The sequence below is a fragment of the Mobula hypostoma genome, chromosome 10, assembly GCF_963921235.1.
Source record: "Mobula hypostoma chromosome 10, sMobHyp1.1, whole genome shotgun sequence".
In the NCBI taxonomy this organism is placed as follows: domain Eukaryota; kingdom Metazoa; phylum Chordata; class Chondrichthyes; order Myliobatiformes; family Myliobatidae; genus Mobula; species Mobula hypostoma.
In genome coordinates, this window is record NC_086106.1 from 101,759,800 (window position 1) to 101,783,492 (window position 23,693).

The window sequence follows — 23,693 nt, forward strand, 5'->3', positions numbered from 1 at the left end:
GGGTTTCTTGCTTTGTGGCTACCTGTGAGCAAACACATCTCAAAGTTGTATAATTTCTATATTCTTTGATAATAAATGTACTTTGAACTTTGTTCTTGAGTTAAAACTGCTATCATATAATCACATTTCTCATCAACATACAGGGTAAATGGTCTGCTTGTATTGTGGATTCCTAATGTAGGTACAGTATACAATGCAGCTTTTAAAGTTCGAATAGCTTCCAGCTGTTCTTCATTGAGAGTCACAAGGTCATCTAAGCACTTACTGCCTTTTAGCAGATTGTTGAGTGGTTGAGTAATTGACCCATGCTCTGTTGTAGTTGTACAAAGCTACAAATGACTGACTTTTGCATGGTCCTCAGTCATTTCCCATTTACTTTGGGAAATTTTTTTGTCCTGAGTAAATTTACTTCCTCTTGTTGTAATTGAGCCTTGTCTAGGTTTACTTTGTGACCCCTGGAGATTAGCTAATTGAGCAAATTAAGCACATAACGTTCATGCTGGTGTACAGTTTAGGATGCAATCAGGATATTATCCACACATTGTATGATAGTCAAATCAAGGGGTAGGTCCCTCAGATGTTGCCTCAAAGCCATGTGATAGACAATGGTAGTGTTGTGGAGCCCTTGTCGTACCCTTGTCCACTGGTATTGTTGATCATAAATGGAAAAGCCAACCACTGTTGACATTCAGGCACCAGTACTACTGAACAGAATCTATTGGCCATATCAATGACTGTAAACCACTTGTGTGACGAGTTCAGAGCATTAAAAATAGTGGATGGATCTGCTGCTAAAGTGGTTAACTTGTCAATAAATTAATTAGCAACCCAGCAATCCATTGTCAATTTTCAGGTACCATTTGCTTTCATTACAGGCCAGACTGGACTGTTTGATAGGCTGTGAGTCTGAATAAGGATCCCTCGCACTGCCTGCTGGTTGTCAGTAGGTAAAATACCTTCCACAGATGTTCTGCTCAGAGGATACTGCTTAGTACAAGATGGCATCTTCTCAAGTAAACTTAGTAGGATTCATTTCCAGCAGGCCACAGTCATTTTGATCTTTTGACCATATGGGATGAGTAGTTCATTCAGATTTGGCTAACTGCATGAGATTCCAAATAATTTTACCCTCCACAAGCTCAAGGGTAGAGTCTAAAATTAGGAAGACATCCATTCCATGAAGAGGTTATGAGATATCTCCTACCTGGATTGCATTTCTTTTAGGTGAGACAGATTTGTACTTCGACTGGTTCGTTTTTGATTAATGCAATTCCCTGTCCTCATGTACCCACTGTGCATTCACTGATTTCAGTTTGTGGTATTTGGCACCTTTAGGCAGTAGCTTTGGCGATACATGTCAGGTCAGCTACTTTATACAATAAGAATTAAACACACTTATTTCCAATCAGTAGGTTAACATATAAGCCATCTAGGTTTTTGCTCTATCAAGGTAAGCAAAGACTAAGAAAAAAGCCTCGTCATTTTTTTGACCATGACCGTATGTCCATCATATCCACCACTGCTTGTTGAAACTGTGTCATCAACTTAGAATCTTCAGAACTTTGTGAGGCAGGGGGCTCAGTTTGCTGTTGAGCTTGTTTCTGTTGTTCTTTATGCCAAAGTCTTGAAGCCCAATGTCTGCTTTTACCACACAAGTGACACTGTGTTTCAGGAGATGGGTCTTGGTAATATGACCCAGACCAAGATGACTGTGAAGAACTCCCATCCAGTTTCTTCAGTTCATTAGAAGCTGATGGCTGTTGTTCAACAGGTAACTGGGTTTCGGTTGGATTTTGATATCTTGTTCCACTTGATTGGCGACTCACATGAGCTCGCTGTATGCAACGGCATCTTCATTCCAATTCAGCTTTGTCAACTTTACCATTTTAGCAACCTCTGGTTTCAGGCCACCCATAAAAGTTAACTTCAAGGGACCAGCTTGTACTATCTTCAACGATATCTTCATGTCCAGAACGCTTGAATAAGTTAACCATGTTGTCCTCTAGTATTTTTCATGTTCAGAAACATTCTCAGAAACCTTTTGCTTGCAATCAACACTTTCTTCCAATCCATTCATGCTGAGGCCTGTTCTTCCAACCGCCTCTTTACAGTATCTTGTTCATCATCTCCCACGCGTCATCAATTCTCACTCAAATGTCTGGTTTGCTGAGAAGACAACTTAGTGGCCAAAATTTGAAGGCCACCAAATAATGCTGTTGTTGGATGTTCTTGATACGCTGAAGTTCAGCTGACCATTTGTCAATCTTATCTACTTCAAGTGGTTGATGGTAGACCAAATGGCTCATTGCATAGTTCTCATCTTTATATTGATGTGTCTTCACTTCCTTTAGGATGAAGACACGTAGTCCTCTTTTATTGTCACTTAGTAATGCATGCATTAAGAAATGATATATTATTTCCTCCGGTGTGATATCACAAAATACAGGACAGACCAAGACTGAAAAAACTGACAAAACCACATAATTATAACATATAGTTACAACAGTGCACAATACCATAACTTGATGAAGAAGTCCATGAGCACAGTAAAGTTTAAAGTTTCTCAAATGTCCCACATCTCATGCAGATGGGAGAAGGAAGAAAAACTCTCCCTGCCATGCCGACCACAATTCTGACTCAGTCATCCGAAAACTTTGAGCTCTGATCAGCTCTCCGACACCGAGTACCAAGCGCCATCTCTGTCCGAACAATTCGACCTCCTCCTCGGTTGCCAAAAGCAGGCAAGGCTGGGGATTTTGAGGTCTACCTTCCAAAAGATTCCCAACCACACAGTAATGACAGCAGCGAACGGGCGTTTCAGAAATTTCTCCAGATGTTCCTTTGTGCTTTCACGTCCATTCTCCATCAAATCAGAATTGTCCATGGCCCCTATTTAACAGATACGATATCATTTTCCACCGGAGGGCTACACACACGCAGGCATGTCGCCATCTTCTCCTCCTTCCTTGGTCTTTATTGGGAACGACCTTGACATAGTTGCCAATCCTACTGTTTCATCACTGTCATCCTTGCTGTCCCTGGAAGTCACAGTAAAATCCATGTTATATCCGCCCTGTAATCCTTTGGATTTCAGATGGTGTCACTGTACCTGGAGTTTGGATGGCTGTATAGAAAGAACATTCGATGTCAGCTGTAGCTCCTCGGGCAGAGCTTCAGAAGTAGGTGTTTCGCAGGGCAGAGCACCAGCAGTTGTGTCACTAGCAGGACCATACACTTGAACTTGCGGTTGCACCTTTTGATTTTCTTTTAGTTTGCTTTGAAACTTCATATAATGCACATCAATTGAGCTATCGTGCTGTTCTTCCACCCATTTGGCCAATGCATAGACCTGCTCCCCAGACAGTTTACTTTTTATCATGGCGTTTTTATAGTTCATTGCAAGCTTTGGGATTCCTTCGATTAGTAAGGCTTTACTCATCCCATTTAATTCTTTCAACCACCCGCACATTTGATCAAACTGACCACACAGTCTTACCTCCAAATCAGTAGCAGGTATTTGCTTTCCCTCAAGCATTTTCTGAATGTTAATAAACCTAACAGTGTTGGTATATTTTGCTTGGAATTTTTCATTCGTTTTATCAAACTGAGGTGCTTTATTCAGATAAGAATTCTTAGTAAGTTTCATGACTTCAGCCATTTTCTTGATTCAATCTTAATTCATCCATACTTTTTATTACTTTGACTGTGATCTCAAAATTTTAATAGTTTGCAGCCGAAATTTTAACAGGTTATTCACGGTGACCCCTGTTTCCATCCGGGGGTTAGTGTGGACATGGTGGAGGATTACAAATACCTGGGGATACGAATTGACAATAAACTGGACTGGTCAAAGAACACTGAGGCTGTCTACAAGAAGGGTCAGAGCCGTCTCTATTTCCTGAGGAGACTGAGGTCCTTGAACATCTGCCGGACGATGCTGAGGATGTTCTACAAGTCTGTGGTGGCCAGTGCGATTATGTTTGCTGCTGTGTGCTGGGGCAGCAGGCTGAGGGTAGCAGACACCAACGGAATCAACAAACTCATTCGTAAGGCCAGTGATGTTGTGGGGATGGAACTGGACTCTCTGACGGTGGTGTCTGAAAAGAGGATGCTATCCAAGTTGCATGCCATCTTGGACAATGTCTCCCATCCACTACATAATGTACTGAGTGGGCACAGGAGTACATTCAGCCAGAGACTCATTCCACTGAGATGCAACACAGAGCGTCATAGGAAGTCATTCCTGCCTGTGGCCATCAAACTTTACAACTCGTCCCTTGGAGGGTCAGACACCCTGAGCCAGTAGGCTGGTTCTGGACTTATTTCCTGGCATAATTTACATATTACTATTTAACTATTTATGGCTTTATCACTATTTATTATTTATGGCGCAACTGTAAGGAAACCAATTTCCCCCGGGATCAATAAAGTATGACTATGACTATAACCCAAATTTAATCATTTCCCCTGTGCTCTGCTGGCCTGCATGTATCAAGTTTTCTCATGCACTCTACTGGCTTGCACGATTTTATAACTTTTTTATCAGTGCTCCACCACTTGTACGAATTTAGTTCTTTTTAATGCTCTACTGGCTTGTGTATTTAATTAGCGCTGTACCGGTTTGCATGCGGCTCTACAGCCTTGTGTGTTTCTTTTTTTACAGATATGATTTTTAAAAATAGCAATGTAATCCTACTTCTATTCAATGATGTATTGAAGACTGATGTATTGATTCTCTCAGACAATTTGCAATTAGGTTGGAAGCTCCTATCTCCCGTTTAGTTGCGTGCTAAAAATCTTCCACGCTGCCTGTGATTCTTCCAAGTCCTTAAATCTTCACAGCTGCACCATGTTGGGTGCAGAAATTGTAGGACTCTGCTGTTTAAATCTGAGGTTCTTTTAGAAGTTACGAGGCTTGTTGCTTCATGATCATTTGAGAGAACAAAGGGAAGCTTGAACAAGCAGGAACAGAAGTCTAGTAATTGGAGGGAGAAACTAAAGAAAGAAGGGTGGTGCCTGGCACAATACAGCTACTTTTATACCATAGAGGAAAGAAAATTACATAGATAACAATAATCCAATTAGAAAATCCTTATTTAATAATGTAGTGAAATCAACCAATGAGAAAATACTTATTTAGAGCAAAGAGCAAAGAAGCTAAGAAGCTTCCCGAATTGTACTTTGTATAAGCTACCGGAGGCATATTAAACTGACGAAGGGTCTCGGCCTGAAACGTCGACTGCGCCTCTTCCTATAGATGCTGCCTGGCCTGCTGCGTTCACCAGCAACTTTGATGTGTGTTGCATATTAAACTGTTCTGTATTTAAAGGCTACTTAAAATACAAGCAGATAATTGCTAAACTATAAAGAAAATGACAATTAAAATTAAACAATCTTCGCTCCACATTGACAAATGCAGTACTATGCAAAAATCTTGGAATAGAACTTTGTTTTCAATACTCAAGACAACAAGATTGTGGTGCTAATTCAGTCCATGCAAAGCAAATCCTTACAATGCATGTGGTCCAGCTTAATTAAAAAAATAATAACGGTCCATAACACTTCAAGGCCATTGGCAAGCCAGGATGCAGCATTATTCAGCGGCACAACAGCCCTCAGGAAGAAGCTGCTTTTCAGTCTTACTGTCTTGGTTAAGATGTTTCTGCATCTTCGACCAGATAGCAGATTGAACAGACAGTATCCGGGATGGATGTGTCTTATGATATTACAAGTGGGCTGTAGGCATTGAGAGTTGTAGGTTGTCTCCAAGTATGGTAATTTAGTACCAATGGTGTGCTGAGCTGTCCTAATCACCTGTTGGAATGCTTTGTGATCTGTCTTGCTGCAGATAGAGTACCACACTGTCATTCTGTATGTCAGTATGCTCTCTATTACACAACAATAAAAGTTGGCCAGCAATCTTTGGGGCAGATTAGCTCCCCTTAAACACCTCTGGTAATATTGTCATTGTACCTTCCCTACCGTCGAGGTTGAGTTGACAGACAAAGAGATCTCTTCAGTGATGTTCCTCCCCAAAAACTTGAAACTGGAGACTCTTTCCACTACATCACCATTTATGGATAGTTGGGCTTTGTGTGTGTGTGTGTGTTGAAATCGTCTTTCAACTGAGGCCAATATATCCAATGCCCTTATAATGTAAATTTCAGTGATTCATGGTTCTGGGTATCCTGGTCCTTCTGAATAGCTTTTTTCCCCCCAATGTAGACTCACAAATGTCTTAGTGCAATTAGCAATGGACAATAGATGCTAACATTGGAAACAAATTAGTTGTATACACTAACAAAGTAGAGTTTAATTATTCTTCCCATTCAATTGTCTTGAAAGTTGAATTAAGTAAAATTCTATTTGATTGATGTATGATCACACAAATACAACCTGAACCTATTGAAAATTTTGTCAGTGTATTTCTTTGTTAACCAAAAACATTGTACTACTGGATGATTCCAATAAAATGAATCCTTTAACATCCTAGCATGTTTTTAAATTCAACTCTGAAGAAGAGTAACATTTTAAAGTTCTTCGTCTTCAGATAGTAATACACTTGCAAGGTTTCTTTCATCCGGTTGCTGATGTTTGCAATTCCTGAGCAGTGTTTTTGTACAATAATTTGTCAGCATGTTTCTGCACCACTAAGTGGATTTGTGGAATTGCTAACTTGGGTGTTTTCCTGTGCAGTGTTGTCTACTGATAAGAGCATAATCCAAGGCCCATAAGACTTCATTGTTTTCTGGACTTTATTTGCTCTTTTAATTTAAACATAAATTTAAAGAATATATTTAAAGCACATCACAGTTCGCATTACTTCCTTCAGATTTTTGCTTAGTTTTTAACTGTTTGCCACCTCTCTACGCCCCCCCCTCCCAATTTTACAATTGTCTGGATTATGGAAACTTGCTCTTTGGATAATTCAGAACTCACGACTCAAAAATTTTGAATAAGATGTAAATAAAATTCAGACTCTATTTGCTTTAGGAAAGGAAAAAATATTAACACTTTGTTTTGAACCCACATCACTTCATGCGTGTGTAGATGATGTGACTTTGCATCATGCAAATCGTGATGATGCCTGTTTTACTAAAAGTCAGCATTATTACTGTAATGTGATGAGCTTTGAGGCTTTGACTCGAGAGACTTCGACGAGAAGAGGCGGAGGACAAGCTTGCTCACAGTTGGTCTTTACAATGCCTCCTGAGACGGTGATGTGCCTCTCATGTGAGATGTGGCAGGGGGAACGCCCCTCTCCCGCAGAGTCACATCTGCCAGAAGTGCATACGACCGGGCGATCTGGAAGACCATGTAAGGAATCTGGAGCAGCAGCTAGATGACCTTCGACTCATAAAGGGAGAATGAGGCAGTCATAGATGAGAGCTACAGGGAGATCGTCACACCTAGGCTGTCGGAAGCAGGTCGTTGTGCTGATAGTCAGAGGAGCAAAAGCGAAGGTGAGCAGACAGGTAGTGCAGAGCACCCCTGTAGCCATTTCCCTGAATAATAAGTTTACCGTCCTGGATACTGTTGGCGGGGCGACCGACCAGGTGTGAACCACGGTGGCAGGGCCTCTGGCACTGAGTCTGACCCTGTGGTGCAGAAGGGTAGGATGGAGAAGAGGAGAGCTGTCGTCATTGGAGACTCTATGGTCAGGGGAGCAGACAGGAGATCTTGTGGACGTGAGAAGGACACCCACATGGTTTGTTGCCTCCCGGGTGCCAGGGTCCGGGATGTCTCTGACCGAGTGCACGACATCCTGGTACGAGAGGGAAAGCAACCAGAAGTCGTGATACATGTTGGTACCAATGACATAGGCAGGAGGAGGGATGAGGTCCTGAAGTGTGAGTTTCGGGAACTAGGCAGAAGGCTGAAGAACAGGACCTCAAGGGTGGCATTCTCAGGATTGCTGCCAGTGCTACGTGACAGTGATGATAAGAATTGGAGGAGATGGCAGTTGAATGCGTGGCTGAGGAGTTGGTGCAGGGAGCAAGGTTTTAGATTTTTGGATCATTGGGATCTCTTCTGGGGAAGGGGGAACCTGTACAGATTGGATGGGTTGCACCTGAACTCGAGGGGGAGCAATATCCTTGCAGGTAGGTTTGCTGGCATGGTTCGGGGGGGCGGGGTTTAAACTAATTTGCAAGGGGGATGGGACCCGGAGCGATAGAGCAGTGAAAGAAGTGCATGGCGTAAAGCCAGGACTAACATATAGAGAGGCTTTGAGGAAAGCGAAACAGAATAAACGGTGTAAAGGTAGTAAGGTAGAAGGGCTGAAGTGTGTGTACCTCAATGCAAGAAGCATCAGGAACAAGGTTGATGAATTGAGAGCTTGGATACATACATGGAATTATGATGTAGTGGCCATTACAGAGACTTGGCTGGCACCAGGGCAGGAATGGATTCTCAATGTTCCTGGATTTCAGTGCTTTAAAAGGGATAGAGAGGGCGAAAAAAGGGGAGGAGGGGTGGCATTACTGGTCAGGGATACTATTACAGCTACAGAAAGGGTGGGTAATGTAGCAGGATCCTCCTTTGAGTCAATATAGGTGGAAGTCAGGAACAGGAAGGGAGCAGTTACTCTATTGGGGGTATTCTATAGGCCCCCTGGTAGCAGCAGAGATACAGAGGAGCAGATTGGGAGGCAGATTTTGGAAAGGTGCAAAAATAACAGGGTTGTTATCATGGGTGAATTTAACTTCCCTAATATTGATTGGTAGCTGATTAGTTCCAAGGGTTTAGATGGGGCAGAGTTTGTTAAATGTGTTCAGGACGGATTCCTGTCACAGTATGTGGACAGGCCGACCAGGGGGAATGCCATACTAGATGTAGTACCAGGTAAAGAACCGGGTCAGGTCACAAATCTCTCAGTGGGTGAGCATCTGGGGGACAGTGACCACTGCTCCCTGGCCTTTTGCATTATTATGGAAAAGGATAGAATCAGAGAGGACAGGAAAATTTTTAATTGGGGAAGGGCAAATTATGAGGCTATAAGGCTAGAACTTGCGGGTGTGAATTGGGATGATGTTTTTGCAGGGAAATGTACTATGGACATGTGGTTGATGTTTAGAGATCTCTTGCAGGATGTTAGGGATAAATTTGTCCCGGTGAGGAAGATAAAGAATGGTAGGGTGAAGGAACCGTGGGTGACAAGTGAGGTGGAAAATCTAGTCAGGTGGAAGAAGGCAGCATACATGAAGGTTAGGAAGCAAGGATCAGATGGGTCTATTGAGGAATATAGGGAAGCAAGAAAGGAGCTTAAGAAGGGGCTGAGAAGAGCAAGAAGGGGGCATGAGAAGGCCTTGGCGAGTAGGGTAAAGGAAAACCCCAAGGCATTCTTCAATTATGTAAAGAAAAAAAGGATGACAGGAGTGAAGGTAGGACCAATTAGAGATAAAGGTAGGACGATGTGCTTGGGGGCTGTGGAAGTATGCGAGGTCTGCAATGAATCCTTCTCTTCGGTACTCACCAATGAGAGGGAACTTGATGATGGTGGGGACAATATGAGTGAGGGTGATGTTCTGGAGCATGTTGATATTAAGGGAGAGGAGGTGTTGGAGTTGTTAAAATATATTAGGACGGATAAGTCCTCGGGGCCTGACGAAATATTCCCCAGGCTGCTCCACGAGGTGAGGGAAGAGATTGCTGAGCCTCTGGCTAGGATCATTCTGTCCTCAATTGTCCATGGGAATGGTACCGGAGGATTGGAGGGAGGTGAATGTTGCCCCTTGTTCAAAAAAGGTAGTAGGGATAGTCTGGGTAATTATCGACCAGTGAGCCTTACGTCTGTGGTGGGAAAGCTGATGGAAAAGATTCTCAGAGATAGGATCTCTGGGCATTTGGAGAGTCATGGTCTGATCAGTGACAGTCAGCATGGCTTTGTGAAGAGCAGATCGTGTCTAACAAGCCTGATAGAGTTCTTTGAGGAGGTGACCAGGTCTACCAGATGAGGGTAGTGCAGTGGATGTGATCTGTCTGAATTTTAGTAAGGCATTTGACAAGGTTCCACATGGTAGGCTTATTCAAAAAGTCAGAAGGCATGGGATCCAGGGAAGTTTGGCCAGGTGGATTCAGAATTGGCTTGCTTGCAGAAGGCAGAGGGTCGTGGTAGAGGGAGTACATTCAGATTGGAGGATTGTGACTAGTGGTGTCCCACAAGGATCTGTTCTGGGACCTCTACTTTTCGTGATTATTATTAACGACCTGGATGTGGGGGTAGAAGGGTGGGTTGGCAAGTTTGCAGACAACACAAAGTTTGGTGGTATTGTAGATAGTGTAGAGGATGGTTGAAGTTTACAGAGAGACATTGATAGGATGCTGAAGTGGGCTGAGAAATGGCAGATGGATTTCAACCCAGAGAAGTGTGAGGTGGTAGACTTTGGAAGGACAAACTCCGAGGCAGAGTACAAAGTAAATGGCAGGATACTTGGTAGTGTGGAGGAGCGGAGGGGTCTGGGGGTACATGTCCACAGATCCCTGAAAGTTGCCTCACAGATAGATAGGGTAGTTAAGAAAGCTTATGGGGTGTTAGCTTTCATAAGTCGAGGGATAGAGTTTAAGAGTCGCGATGTAATGATGCAGCTCTATAAAACTCTGGTTAGGCCACACTTGGAGTACTGTGTCTAGTTCTGGTCGCCTCACTATAGGAAGGATGTGGAAGAATTGGAAAGGGTACAGAGGAGATTTACCAGGATGCTGCCTGGTTTAGAGAGTATGCATTATGATCAGAGATTAAGGAAGCTATGACTTTTCTCTTTGGAGAGAAGGAAGGTGAGAGGAGACATGATAGAGGTGTACAAGATAATAAGAGGAATAGATAGAGTGGATAGCCAGTGCCTCTTCCCCAGGGCACCACTGCTCAATACAAGAGGAGCAACACACATCAAAGTTGCTGGTGAACGCAGCAGGCCAGGCAGCATCTCCAGGCAGCATCTCTAGGACGAAGGGTCTCGACCTGAAACGTCGACTGTACCTCTTCCTAGAGATGCTGCCTGGCCTGCTGCGTTCACCAGCAACTTTGATGTGTGTTGCTTGAATTTCCAGCATCTGCAGAATTCCTGTTGTTTGCGTCAATGCAAGAGGACATGGCTTTAAGGTAAGGGATGTGAAGTTCAAGGGGGATATTAGAGGAAGGTTTTTTACTCAGAGAGTGGTTGGTGCATGGAATGCGCTGCCTGAGTCAGTGCTGGAGGCAGATACACTAGTGAAGTTTAAGAGACTACTAGACAGGTATATGCGGAATTTAAGATGGGGGGTTATATGGGAGGCAGGGTTTGAGGGTCATACAACATTGTGGGCCGAAGGGCCTGTAATGTGCTGTACTGTTCTATGTTCTATGTTTGAGTTCAGTGCCTGTAACCTCATCAATGTTGTCAATTTTACAAGTCATCTCAGATGTTTCCACATTATCTAGAATATAAATATGATTGTATATGTCCAGTTTGCAATATTGCATCAAAATCTAATACAAGAATGCCTTTTAGTTGGTCTTATGGACGTGGTTATTTAATCAAGTGCATCAACATAATCTTCAATCGAAAGGAAAAATACCTTTGAAGTTATTACCAAACTCTTGGCATTTGTTTGACCAAATAATGCAGTGAAAAAAAATTCCTGTTGTTTTAGTTGTAAATTTACTTGATTTACTCAAGTTTTGCTGTTATTTGCTTGTGTTAGGTCTTGGAGGATTTAAATATTTTGTAGCTTAGCAGTATCTGTAATATTTTGCTTGAAAAATATGCTCGGCAAGCATTAATTAATTTTATAAATAAATTCAATCATGCTATATTATGAGTCATTCTAATGATAGCTATTTTACTTTGCAGTGTACAATTATGCCGTAATCTCAGTGAGAATCGAGGTTACAATGATGTAACATTTCGAGGTAAGATTTTCTGCTTTGTGATTGTATACTGGGATTACTATTTGTAACTGAATCACTATTTGTAACTGGCCTGATCTTTTTGCTGTACACCACTCAGAATACATGCTTATTATGTAACAACAATTTTTGTTTGGTGAGGAACATGACACAGAACCTGAAATTTGAAATATGGAGGAATTTTGTCTGTTGATTCAACATATGCCTTGCAGTGTAGGTTTGAAGGCCAATTTTTAATTCCATGGAAGGATTTTTTTTGTTGCTACCTCCCCTCACCTCCCTTTTTTGAATCTTGGTGATCAAGAATGGTTTGTGGTCCTTTTCTGTTTGCACATTCAATTTGCCTTGGAATTCATTTTCTTGTACTTCATGAACAATTTAATGTTCATTTTGACAGGAACATGACCTATATTCATTCATCAGGTGATACTTAAATGTTCAGTTTGATTGTATCATGGCACTGAAAAAAGTCCTAGATTTCAGGACATTTTTGTTCTGTTATGTTTGGTTTTGAAAATTCATGCTTTGTCTGACAAATGGAGAATAGGCACTATTTTCAAATGAATTGAGCTCTGTTTAATTCGGGCAAAATCTTCTATTTACAATGTCATCCCAGGTTTGCACCAGCAATGTTGTTTGGCTTATTCCACAGACAATGAAGGCTAAAATCATTGGCAATTTAGAATTTATTGGAGTCAAACATACAAAGAAAAGTTCTCATGAAATTTTTGATTTAATATTTGCTGTCACTTCTTTAATATGTTGACCTGGAAGTCCTTATCTTCTTAAGACAATTCTTCAACAAAATCTTCTGTCTCTGTAGGTTCAGAATAGCTTATGATAAGTCCTTTCAGTTCATAAAATAATTTTCCAATTAGTGAAGTTTGTGTTCTCTTTCTTTGGTTCATAAATAGAGAATCATGTAGGATCTGTCTCATTTCTGCATTGGTGCTGATCGATGCTTTAGATCAGAATAGATTTTAAGAATGCTTTTTATTGTAAATTCAAGATGTGAAATTGAAGGTATAACTGGAATTTGAATATTTTCTTAGTTTTCAAATATCCTGTCTGTCTATGATAATCGAACAAAAACATAGAATTTCAAGCTGTAACAAAAGGTGAGAAAATAGAATTCTGCTAATTTTTCTTTTGTTTTTAGCTTTTTCCATGATTCACTTGTCATGCTTATAGGAGATATTTAAGAAAGCCATTGGAAATTTAACTCATCGACTCCAGAGAAATGAACTGATAAGCAGATATATAACAAAAGGTTTCAGAGCAAGAGCTATTTTGATTAATTAAGATTGGTTGTCATGCTACAGTTGTTCCATGTATAGATGTTTATTAAAAATGCATTCTCTTTAATTTTAGTTATAAGCTTCATTTATGCAGTCTGAATTCATTGGGAATATTTTCAGTCATTGAAACTTGACACAATTTCATCTGAAACAGATTGGACTTATTCAGTCTTTATTCATGTTCCTGTATCAACATGCATTTAATTTGATTGTAAAACAGATATCCAACAAGCCTTGTATGAGTTGGCATGGCATGTAATAAAAGGGAATTTGAGACAAGACCAAGCAGCCAGTGCTCTGAATGATATAATGGTAAGTGGTGGAAAACTTCATTTTTCTTTCAACATGGGATATTCAATAAGCATTGTATTTTATGAATGAATTTTTATAGTAGAATGTGGCTTTTAATTGAAGTGAAACATTCAAAGAAGCCAGATACTTAAATGTTGTCTTCCCAAAGGTGAAGTCTATTTTTTGTAAAATATTATTTTCTGTAAGGAGCTTTTCTAATATTAATCACCATTGAGTCTCTGTGCGCCTTCAGCAGGAAACGTTATCTTAGGTGATCATTAATATTAAGTTTAATTTTATATTTAATTGATAGAGCAAATTTACCTTCAAGAACTAGGTTGAATTCACTAAGTGGAGGAGCAATTTAGTGTCTATTTTACAGGTAAATTTTGTATGCTGTCTTGGATTTTGGTGTTGGCAAGTGAAGCAAATTCATTAATATATTAGATTAGTCCTGTTTGTTATGTGCATGGAAGTTGTGACACATGATGCACCTTACATTCAGCTGTAAGAACCAAGATGCAGCTTCACAAAGATGTGGATTTTCAGGTTTGGGAATGAATTGCACCCAGCTCACTCCCTGTCCCTACTTTTTCCAGCGTGGGAGATTGAATAAGACGATCCTCGGCACCCAATTGGGATCCGGTGAGACTGAGCAATTCTGTTCTGCAAGCAGATCAGTACATTCACCTTTGGATGATCTGACAGCTTTTTAACAGTTCATTTAATAATTTTTAAAACATGAAACTATTTTTAATGGTTGCTCAATGGGTTAAATTTCATTTAAAAACATATTAAAAGCCATGCTTTACTTACTTCTCTTCATTTTAACTTTTTTAAAAAAAATTAAGTGTTACCAGGCTTGGTGACTCCATTGGAATGGGGCCCTTGTTTCTCGTCTAGTCTGGTCTGATGTAAGTCTGAGTGTTGAATGCAAAGTGCATCTTTATCCCTTCATTGGGCAATCACTACTCTGCTGCTAGATTAGTGATAAGTCCAGCAATTGAACGGGCAACCAGGGATGTCAGTACCTGACCTTTTGAGATATGGATGTATGTTTATCTATCATTTCCTGTCGTGTGCATGAATGATAGCCAGTGGATCCCATATCCTCAGAAATGACAATGCTATTTTGACATTTTCGCAATTCCAGTTCAAAGGAAGTTTGTTATCAAAGTACATATATGTCACCATATACAATCCTGAGATTCACTTTCTTGCGGGCACACTCAATAGACATAAAGTATAATAACCAGAATCAATAAAAGATTGCTCAACTTGGTAGTTCAACCAAGGTGCAGAGAGAACAAACTGTGCAAATACAAGAGGAAAGAAATAATTTAAAAAAAATAGGCAATATATATCCGGAACATGAGATAGAGAGTCCTTGAAAGTGAGTCCATTGGTCATGGGAACATTTCAGTGATGGGGAGAGTGAAGTTGTCCCCTTTCGTTCAAGAACCTGTTGGTTGAGGGTGTACCGCAAAAGATACCTTGCTCACCTTTTCAAATAAATTGGATTTGGGATAATTGCTTACAACTTTTTTTGACTTACAGTTTTCTCTTATAATAAGCAAATTAATTATGCAAAGTATTTATAGGATTTTTCACCTTTACTCTTTTAAGTGTTTTGCCTGCCATAATTACATGTTCACAGCTGTTTTTCTGATTTTTTTTGGTCTTGTGCATGCAGACTTTTGTAATAATCTCTCCTCACTGGCAGCCATTGCTCCACTGCAGAATAAAACCATCCAAAAATACAGTTCATTGTACATCATAATTACTGGACCCTGAAGGAAATTTGTTCTGCCAACTGTGGGCCATGTTATGTGAGATAAGAATTTGGATTTCATTTGTAGAAAAGCCCTTTTTTGAGTGAAAGTGAGAGAAGGATCGTGTACTGTGAATGTAGTTCTCATCCTGACTTTTTCTGTACAACGATGAAAGTGAGTGTCAAACTTTTAAACCTTGTTCCATTACATGTAATTGCAATTAACTTTGGAAAATTATAAAGCAAGTTAAATGGTTAAAGATAAATATCAGGAGCCAATTAACAACTTAAGGAAGGTCCAAATTGTCGGGCAGGTTCTTGCATTGTTGCAGTTCTTAACTGTCATTGTTCTCTAGTATCCACGCAATCATGAGTTTGCTGGTTAAGTAATCCACTTATATGAAAGAATACCATTGTGAAGCAGCTAGCAGTTGTTCTCCAATGTTCACACTTTTTGTCAGTTGAAACATAATGTCCATATTTGGTTTTCCTTCATACTGAATGGAACAATGAAGGCCTTTATAAGTCACACAATAGCAATTTTTTTGTTGCAAATTGGGTATTTTAACATTCTCCCTATAAAGTCAGATTTATTCAGAACAGGCACAGTTTTTAAAAATTGCTTTAGTAAACAAATGGCTTTAAATACAGCTGATTAATTCCTTTGTTTTAATATGGTGTAAGAGTGAATGATTAGTACAGTATTTGTGATGACATTACTACAGTAAAAATTAATATCACAGAGCTAACTTTTCAGCCCTGTATTTTGGAAGGAAAATATACCAGCCAAATAATTAAATATTTAACAATTTCAATTTAATACTTATAACATATTACACTTCTAAGGTGGGAAGGGAAGAGACTTGCTGAGGTTTTAATTTTGTTGATGGGGTGCAAATATGCATTTGACCCTTAATGTGAATCAGACAATATGGTGCAGAATTTTGAGTCTTAATGTTGGATTTAGCATTATTTCTTTTACTTCATTTAATGCAACAACTCAAGATCAGAAGCTGGAATAACAATTAGAATCATCCATTTATTACTCAGACATATACTTAATACAGTGGATTCCGGTTAATTGGGCCATCAGTTAATTGGGGCAATTGCTTATTTGGAATCAAGAAAATAGTCAGGATTCCCTTGGTTTATTTGGGACACAATGCTACATAACTCGGACAAAAGACTGTTACTAAGCACTTGTTAACTAGCGTCAGTCGTATGCACTTGCATAGCTGTTAGACACTATACCATGGTTAGAATTTTTAAGTAGTTTCAGTTGCATGTGTTCGTATTCAAAAAGCAGTGATTTTTGTTGAAAGTTGGTGAGAAATAAGCACAAGGCCATTCACAACATTATTGCTCACAGTTTTCAAGCATTCAGGCTTAGAGATGCCAGAAACAGCCAGGAGTGAAAATGACGCTATTTTACAACTTCAACAAGTTAGGCACTATGAAAAATTGACAATCATATTGAATGCTACAACGAAAATAAGATCTGAAAGATGCAATCCTTGAATGGATTGTATAAAGACAGCCAATTATCTGCAATAGGTCTTTTTGTTGATTTTGTTCATTTGCAGTCAATCAATGGGACACAGGGGCGTACACTGGAATAATTCCACCATCAATTACTGTTAGGAGCTAATACAAAGTTTTATAGTACTGTAGTAGTATTGATAGTATTCTAATTTGTTTTGGTTTTCATTTAAATACATAATTTGATACTTAGTTAAACATTAGTTTGTCTTTTTAACTATTTCCATGAAACATTGGCTAATTGGTGCAGCTGCTTAACTGGGCCAGAATGTACTTGTTCTGATGTGCCCCAATTAACTGGAAGCCACTGTATTGCATTTTGCCTTAATCTTCTCTGGATGTATTTTTTTCCTAAAAGTGCAATTTCTTTGTTCAACTTTAATTTTTTTCTCATTGCATACACTTGTTTGAGACTTTGTTAGTTCTGATAGTATTTATACTCTTATTTCCCTATAAATTATTCTGTCATATGCCCATGACCTCTCCCAGTTCTCCTGTCCTTTCATTACACAAATAATAAGTCAATTCACCTATTTATACATTTTGGTATGTGGGAGGGAACTGGAGCATCTAGGGTAAACCTTGATCACAGGAAAAATGTACAAACTACATGTGGAGTATAGCCAAGTTTGGGATTGAACATGTATCACTGGGAGCATTATGACAGCATCGCTAACTGTTGCACCGCTGTGCTGTCCAGTTGTCTCATTATTTTGTGCCAAAATTTGAGGTATTGAAGGGAACACAAAAAAATCTGAATCCATGGTAGCTGTGGAAAATCTAAGGATAGTTTAAGATTTTATAAAGTTTGGAAGCAGGTTTCTTTTAAAAAAAAATTGCCTTTTTGAAACTCTTGAACTGGGTAAGGATGCAGCTTATGTAACATTAAATGCTGCGTTATCCATACATTTAATGTAGAGAGGATCTTGATTGAGTGAAATTTGGTGAACAATTCACAGTCATAGAATTTTTACTTTGCAAACAGCATCCAGTAGTTTCTAAACAAAAGATTTCTGTCAAGTCTAAAATATTAATTGAACTTGAGAAACCCATTAGATCTGTGTCAATGAAAGTATTAACTGTTTTCTCAGTGTTTAACATTAACATGAAACAGAGGCATTGGGTTACTGTAATAAAAAGCAGGTTAAATCAGAAAATGCTCTATACAAAGAATCAATATATAATTTCCAAGTGGAGCAACTGAAGTGGACGTCTGCAAATTAATTAATTAATTAGTAATTCAAGAGAGAGTGTCCTTGAAGGGTGTTTTGTAATGAAGGATTGAATTCCTTGGCCTTGTTAACCTGTGATTATCATGTAATCTTGCAATTTGTATCTCTATTGGTCAAACTTCTCTTAGAAAAGGAACTAATTATGTTTTGGTTTCGTTTAGGCATTTCAAGCTTAAATTTAGTTGCACTTGGAGCTTTAGAATCAGGTTTATCATCACTGAAAAATTTCATAAAATATGTTGTTTTGTGCCGGCAGTATAATGCAAGACATAAAAATATCTAATTACTAAAATTATTGAAGGCGCACACTCAGCGATTCAGGAACAGCTTCTTTCCTTCTGCCATCTGATTTCTAAATGGACATTTAACATATGAATACTACCTGTGTACATACATCTACTGATGCTTCTGGACACATCTTCAGTGATGTTCCTGGAATCATCGGGTGTTTCGGGTCTTTCAACATCATACAACCTCCTCCAGGTGACCCAGCCGGGGCTGATCAGACCCCAGCTTGTATCCAGATGGCTAGCTACTTATGACTCCATGGCTCCCCTCTTTTGAGCCACAGACTACTTTTTTTAAAAATTTCTTTTTTTGCGCTACTGATTTTAACTATTTCGTAGTATACTTACTGTCATTCATTTTTTATCTATAATTTATCGTGTATTTCTTGTACTGCTGCTGTAAAGTTAAAGTTTTGTATGACATATGCCGGTGATATTAAACATGATTCTGATAAATAGATAATGCAAAAGAGGAAGAGCAAGGACTGTTCAGAAATCTGATGACACAGGAAGAAGCTGTTCCTAAAACGGTCAAGCTCCTGTCCTCCCTGTTGGTAGTAATGATAAGAGGGCATGTCCAGGACGTTGAAGATCCTTAATGATGGATGCTGCATTTTGAAGACGTCCTCTGTGGTGGGGAGGGTTGTGCCTATGATGGAGCTCGAGTTGGATGGAATGTTTCAAAAACATTTGTTTTGTCTCTGATAGCCTGTTTATGGAAACTTTGCTATCATTTGTCTTTATATATCTCTTGGAATTAAGAGCATTCCTTTGGGATGTTCATTTAATAACCAAACATATTAGTTTTGGCATCATTTTCCTTTTGGGAAGTTCTCAATTTATAGGTGGGGCTATGACATCAATATTAATAAGAGTCTTCCCTTTTCTGTTTTTTTAGGAACTTCGGGATGATATGTCATCAATCTTGGCTGATGTTTTCTGTGTTCTTGGTGAGGGAGAAAATATTTTTTATAGCTATTAATCAATTTCAGTTTTGTACCTACTGAGTTAAGAGCAAAGTTTAACAATGTGTTAATTACAGATATTGAAACAAGTTGCATGGAAGAAAAAAGTAAGAGAGATCATTTTACCCAACTGGTTTTAGCATGTTTGGTGAGTATCTTTATACATTGGAGGTCTTTGCAACTTAGAAATTCCAGCTTATTTCATATTTATTTCAATATATGGTGCTCTGATTGCTCAGAGCTGAGAGTTGCTGAGTGGTGAGGCAGGTTAAGAGTTGGGAATGAAAAGTGCTTGTGAGGGAAGAAGGGAGGAACAGGGAGTTGGTCAGCTTCCAATGGAAAGAAAGCATATTGCTAGAAGAGAGAAACAGGGCAGGGTGATTGGTGCACGGAAGGAAAAGGTGAGATCAACTGGCAGGAGAGAGTGGTAGGTGGAGGGATTGTTTTGTGGAAAGCCAGGAGAGGTTAGGGAGAGGGGAACAGTTGAAGGAGAGGAAACTTAGAGATGCGACAGATGGAGGTAAGATAGAGCAAAGTATGGAAGCTGTAGTGAGCATTAACCTGGGCCCACATATGCATTTGAGTGTGCAGATGTTAAGTGGCACTTAATGTGTGTCCACCTCTGTGTGAGTGTTGATGTCCATACATCAGAATGGGGTCTCCCCTCAGTGCTGTGTGGCAATACGTATGTATCAACTTTCATCATAAAACAATTAGTGCACAAGCAACAAAATAGAGTTTGGAACCTACGACATTAGGACTCTTAGATACTGATGTACATGTCATTTTGCTGCTGGTGCCTGTGAATTTGGGTAATCTAACATCATCATCACCACGGGAGAGATTATGGACTTGAGGTGGACAGTAAAGAGAAGAAAGCATTTGGCGCATCTTATGGGAAGTGTAAACTGAAACTCGCATGGAATGGGTTCACCCACAAAGAATGAACGGCATTATGGGGATATTTGAATGGGAGAAGTGATTGCATTGCCGAATGACCAGTGCAGTTATGAGCGCGCACACCCCAGTTGTTGAAACCACCATTGTAATCAAAAAATACTTCAATGCCATTCTTGAGGAAAATCTTGAGTTGTATCCTTTAGGATTTCGGATTGATCCATCCTGTATGGGTGATTTGAACACCAGGGTAGGAAAAGATGCAAACCTCAGGCAGTATGTGTTTAGCAAGCTCAGAGTAGGCCAGCTAACTTTATTGGAGATGCCCTGACAAATCACTTGGAGTTCAACCTTGTCATGATCATCATCTTGTTTCACCAATTGGGCAAACAGAATATTTTATAGCAACATGCCAATTCAGGTATTTGTATGTTTGATTTTATTATTGTTTTAGTGAGAGATAACAAGGATGTTTACATCACCCATGCCTTCGCACATCTGTTTTGCTTAACTTGTGTGATGCCTGCAATCCTAACACAAATCACCAGATTTTGAAAGATTTGAGAAGCACTGCCTCTATCCTGACACTGTTCAAATCAAAAACAATTGAGAAGTCCCTGCTGATGGCATTTCTACTTGATTCTCATCAGATGTGGGTACAATGTATTGTTCACAATGTCGAGCATTTCAAGCAACTGAAAGAGAACCTAATGTTAGAAGCTGTATTTTTTTAAAAAGTGAATTAACCAGTATTGTGTTGCTAAGTCTTTGTAACATGTTTCCAACTGCATCTGAAGAATGATTCTCAGGAGAAGCTGTGGCTTTGAAAGAATTGAGCAGAGTCAGCATAGACTTAAGAAAGGAAAGCCATGTTTGTGTAATCCATTGGAGTTGTTTTGAAGATGTGACTGGTAAAATAAAAACAGAAACCAGTGAATAGTTTTGTATTTGAATTTTCAATCAGTACTTGATAGCCTCCCACACCGGAAAATGGTCAATTTAGCAGTTCAAATACTGACGTGGAATGAGAGTTGGAAATTGAACTAAGTGGGAATAAATACATATTTCTCAGGTTAGCAGGCTGTGATTGGTTGCTCACCATTAGAATAAGTGCTTGGACCCCAGTTGTAATCTCTATCAATTATTTATCTGAGGGGACTAATTGTGATATTCCAAAACTTGCTGACAGTACTCAGATGAAATGGTGATTAGGAGAAAATTAGAGAAGCCGAGTGAGTAGGCAAGGATGTGATGGATGTCTTGCAGTGTCATACAGACATTTTGCATTAGATCTAATTGAAAACATTTAATTAGTTTTTTACACAGCTGCAGTTAACTGCATAACATTAATAGAACACAAGGGGGTGCAGTTGCTCAAAAGTTTGGTTTGTTTTTATTTCATGTTCAGAGGAAGAATTGTGTTTGAAGAGGTGTTGTAATCAGGCTTCAGAGTTATCACTGCACCCATGTTGATTTATTCATAAGCTTACTTGATAACTGTGCTTTTTATAAGATCTTGGTGATATAGCTTCAGTTCCTGACTGCTTATTATTTGGTGGTGAAAAAAGATCCCATCTACCTTTTTAAAACAAACATTTATGAATCTGACACTTACTCACCTTTAACTTGAGATCAGTATTGAAGGTTGATAGGTCCAACAGGAAAACAAAGAGCTGAGGATCTGTTTTACCTTTTGGAAATGGGAAATGAAATGTCTTCCAGTATGAGGTGGTGGATCACTTGTTCAAATTGGACAATGTTATGTTTTGAGCTGTAAAGTGCATATTTTCTTGTCAGGAAAATTGATTAATTCCTGAATGTGAGAAATTGAACATAGTGCAAGGCCTGCTGATTTGGTGGCAGGCAAGTGTGAGGTTACAGTTGAAATTGGACTAGCTGCTTTGTGCTGACTTTGAATTTCTTCCAGGTAATGAAGTCCTGGACTAGCATGCACCTAACATGTGTGGAGCGTGCTGGGTGACAGATGCCAGTGCTTCTGTAACTGAACTTCATTACTGGGCTTCATGTGGAGTCAAGTGACAGAACCTGGTGGTGATGGAAGTTGTGGATTCCCCAGAATTATGCAAGAAATAATTCCTTTCTTGTTCTTAGCTTGTGGAAATGTAGAGGCCTTATTTGTATGAATATGGTTTCTGGGCCTGATCATTAACAATTTTATTTTTATTATTCCTGTATTTTAAATTTAAATTTATCATTTTTGATTCTTTAAACAAATCATCTCTGTTTTCAAGTACTTTAAATGTTAGCAGTATTTTCAAACCTGAAAGATTTTGACAGAGGATGAGGCCCATGTACTTGCTACTTGCCAAAACCTTTTGTGGCATTCAGGCACAGAGCATTAGCTCATTGACCAGTAAATAGATTATAAGCAGGTCAGAAGAGTGGAGTTGCAACTGAAGATCCATGTACAGTCCTCACTAAAGCTATATTGTGTGTTGTATGATTCAAATGTTGCTGAACTGGTGGTAATATTTGCACACCGTGATTTAATAGCAGCTGTGATGAGAGCTGGCTATTAACAATGTTGGAATGCAGACTCCTGTGAAGCGTACACCTCATTTTGACTGCTGCGTAAAATGGATTATAGGATTTGATATGCAGTTAATTAAATATGATGCTGTTGAGCATAAGTAAGGGTTATGGCAAAACTGTAGTAAGATAGAGAATTCTCTGATATAATTGATGTAGGATATCTGCCTCTGAGGTTAGTTGGGTACAAATGTGGTTCATTCCACTGGAATATTGTGGGCACATGTTGAATCAGTGGAGGAGCAAGAACCCACCATTACTGGAATTAGATTGGGACTGTGCATTCATACTTTACCACTGGTCCGAGATAGGATTGGTTTGACTTTGGAAATTGCACCTGGCATCCTTGAAGAGGTCAATGAGAATTGCTGGAGCACTTGTGTCCTGTGCAGATTAGGGAGTTGTCAGATGCTGTGAAGTTAACATGGAGTTCTCATCATCCTGAGTAGTTGAACATGTCAGCTTTCAGGTGCATTTTCATTCTAACTGTCATGCTTTCTACCCAGATTTGGAATTGAAGTTAAGACTTGAGAGACTGTAGATGCTGGAAATCTAGGTCAATGCAAGCACAATATTAGAGGATCTCAGAGAGTCATCATGTATGAAGGAAAATTAACAATCTGTTTCAGATTGAGACCCTTCAGGAGGAAAATGAGTTGGCAAGTAAACCAAGATAGTTGAAAAGCAGTCAGGTCCGAAGAAGGCTCATGAGTCCTCATGAAGGGTCTTGACCCGAAGTGTTGACTGTTCATTTTCCACCATAGACACTACCTGACTTGCTGAATTCCTCCATAGTTTGTATATGTTGAAGGTTTTGTTTTTGCATATGATGACTGCTAAGTTGGAAGGTGAGGACAAAGGAAAAATTTCCCTATTCTTGATAGGAGGATGCAGCTAAGAGCAGGCACCCAAAGCAATAGATCCTTGGAGATTTCACATTCTTGTCATCAATGATGATAGGGGATGCCTTGAAGGA

The 23,693-nt window shown here is 39.5% G+C and overlaps 1 protein-coding gene across 2 annotated transcripts in view; it reads left to right on the forward strand.

Moving 5' to 3' along the window:
* The window catches only part of thoc2 (THO complex 2), a 179,960-nt gene that overhangs the window by 42,188 nt on the left and 114,079 nt on the right, over positions 1 to 23,693 (forward strand). For both annotated transcript variants that reach the window (XM_063060950.1, XM_063060951.1), the window contains exons 2-5: positions 11,832 to 11,890; positions 13,406 to 13,497; positions 19,204 to 19,255; positions 19,348 to 19,418. In XM_063060950.1, the coding sequence (XP_062917020.1) occupies positions 11,832 to 11,890; positions 13,406 to 13,497; positions 19,204 to 19,255; positions 19,348 to 19,418 (274 nt within the window). The remainder of the gene's footprint in view (positions 1 to 11,831; positions 11,891 to 13,405; positions 13,498 to 19,203; positions 19,256 to 19,347; positions 19,419 to 23,693) is intronic.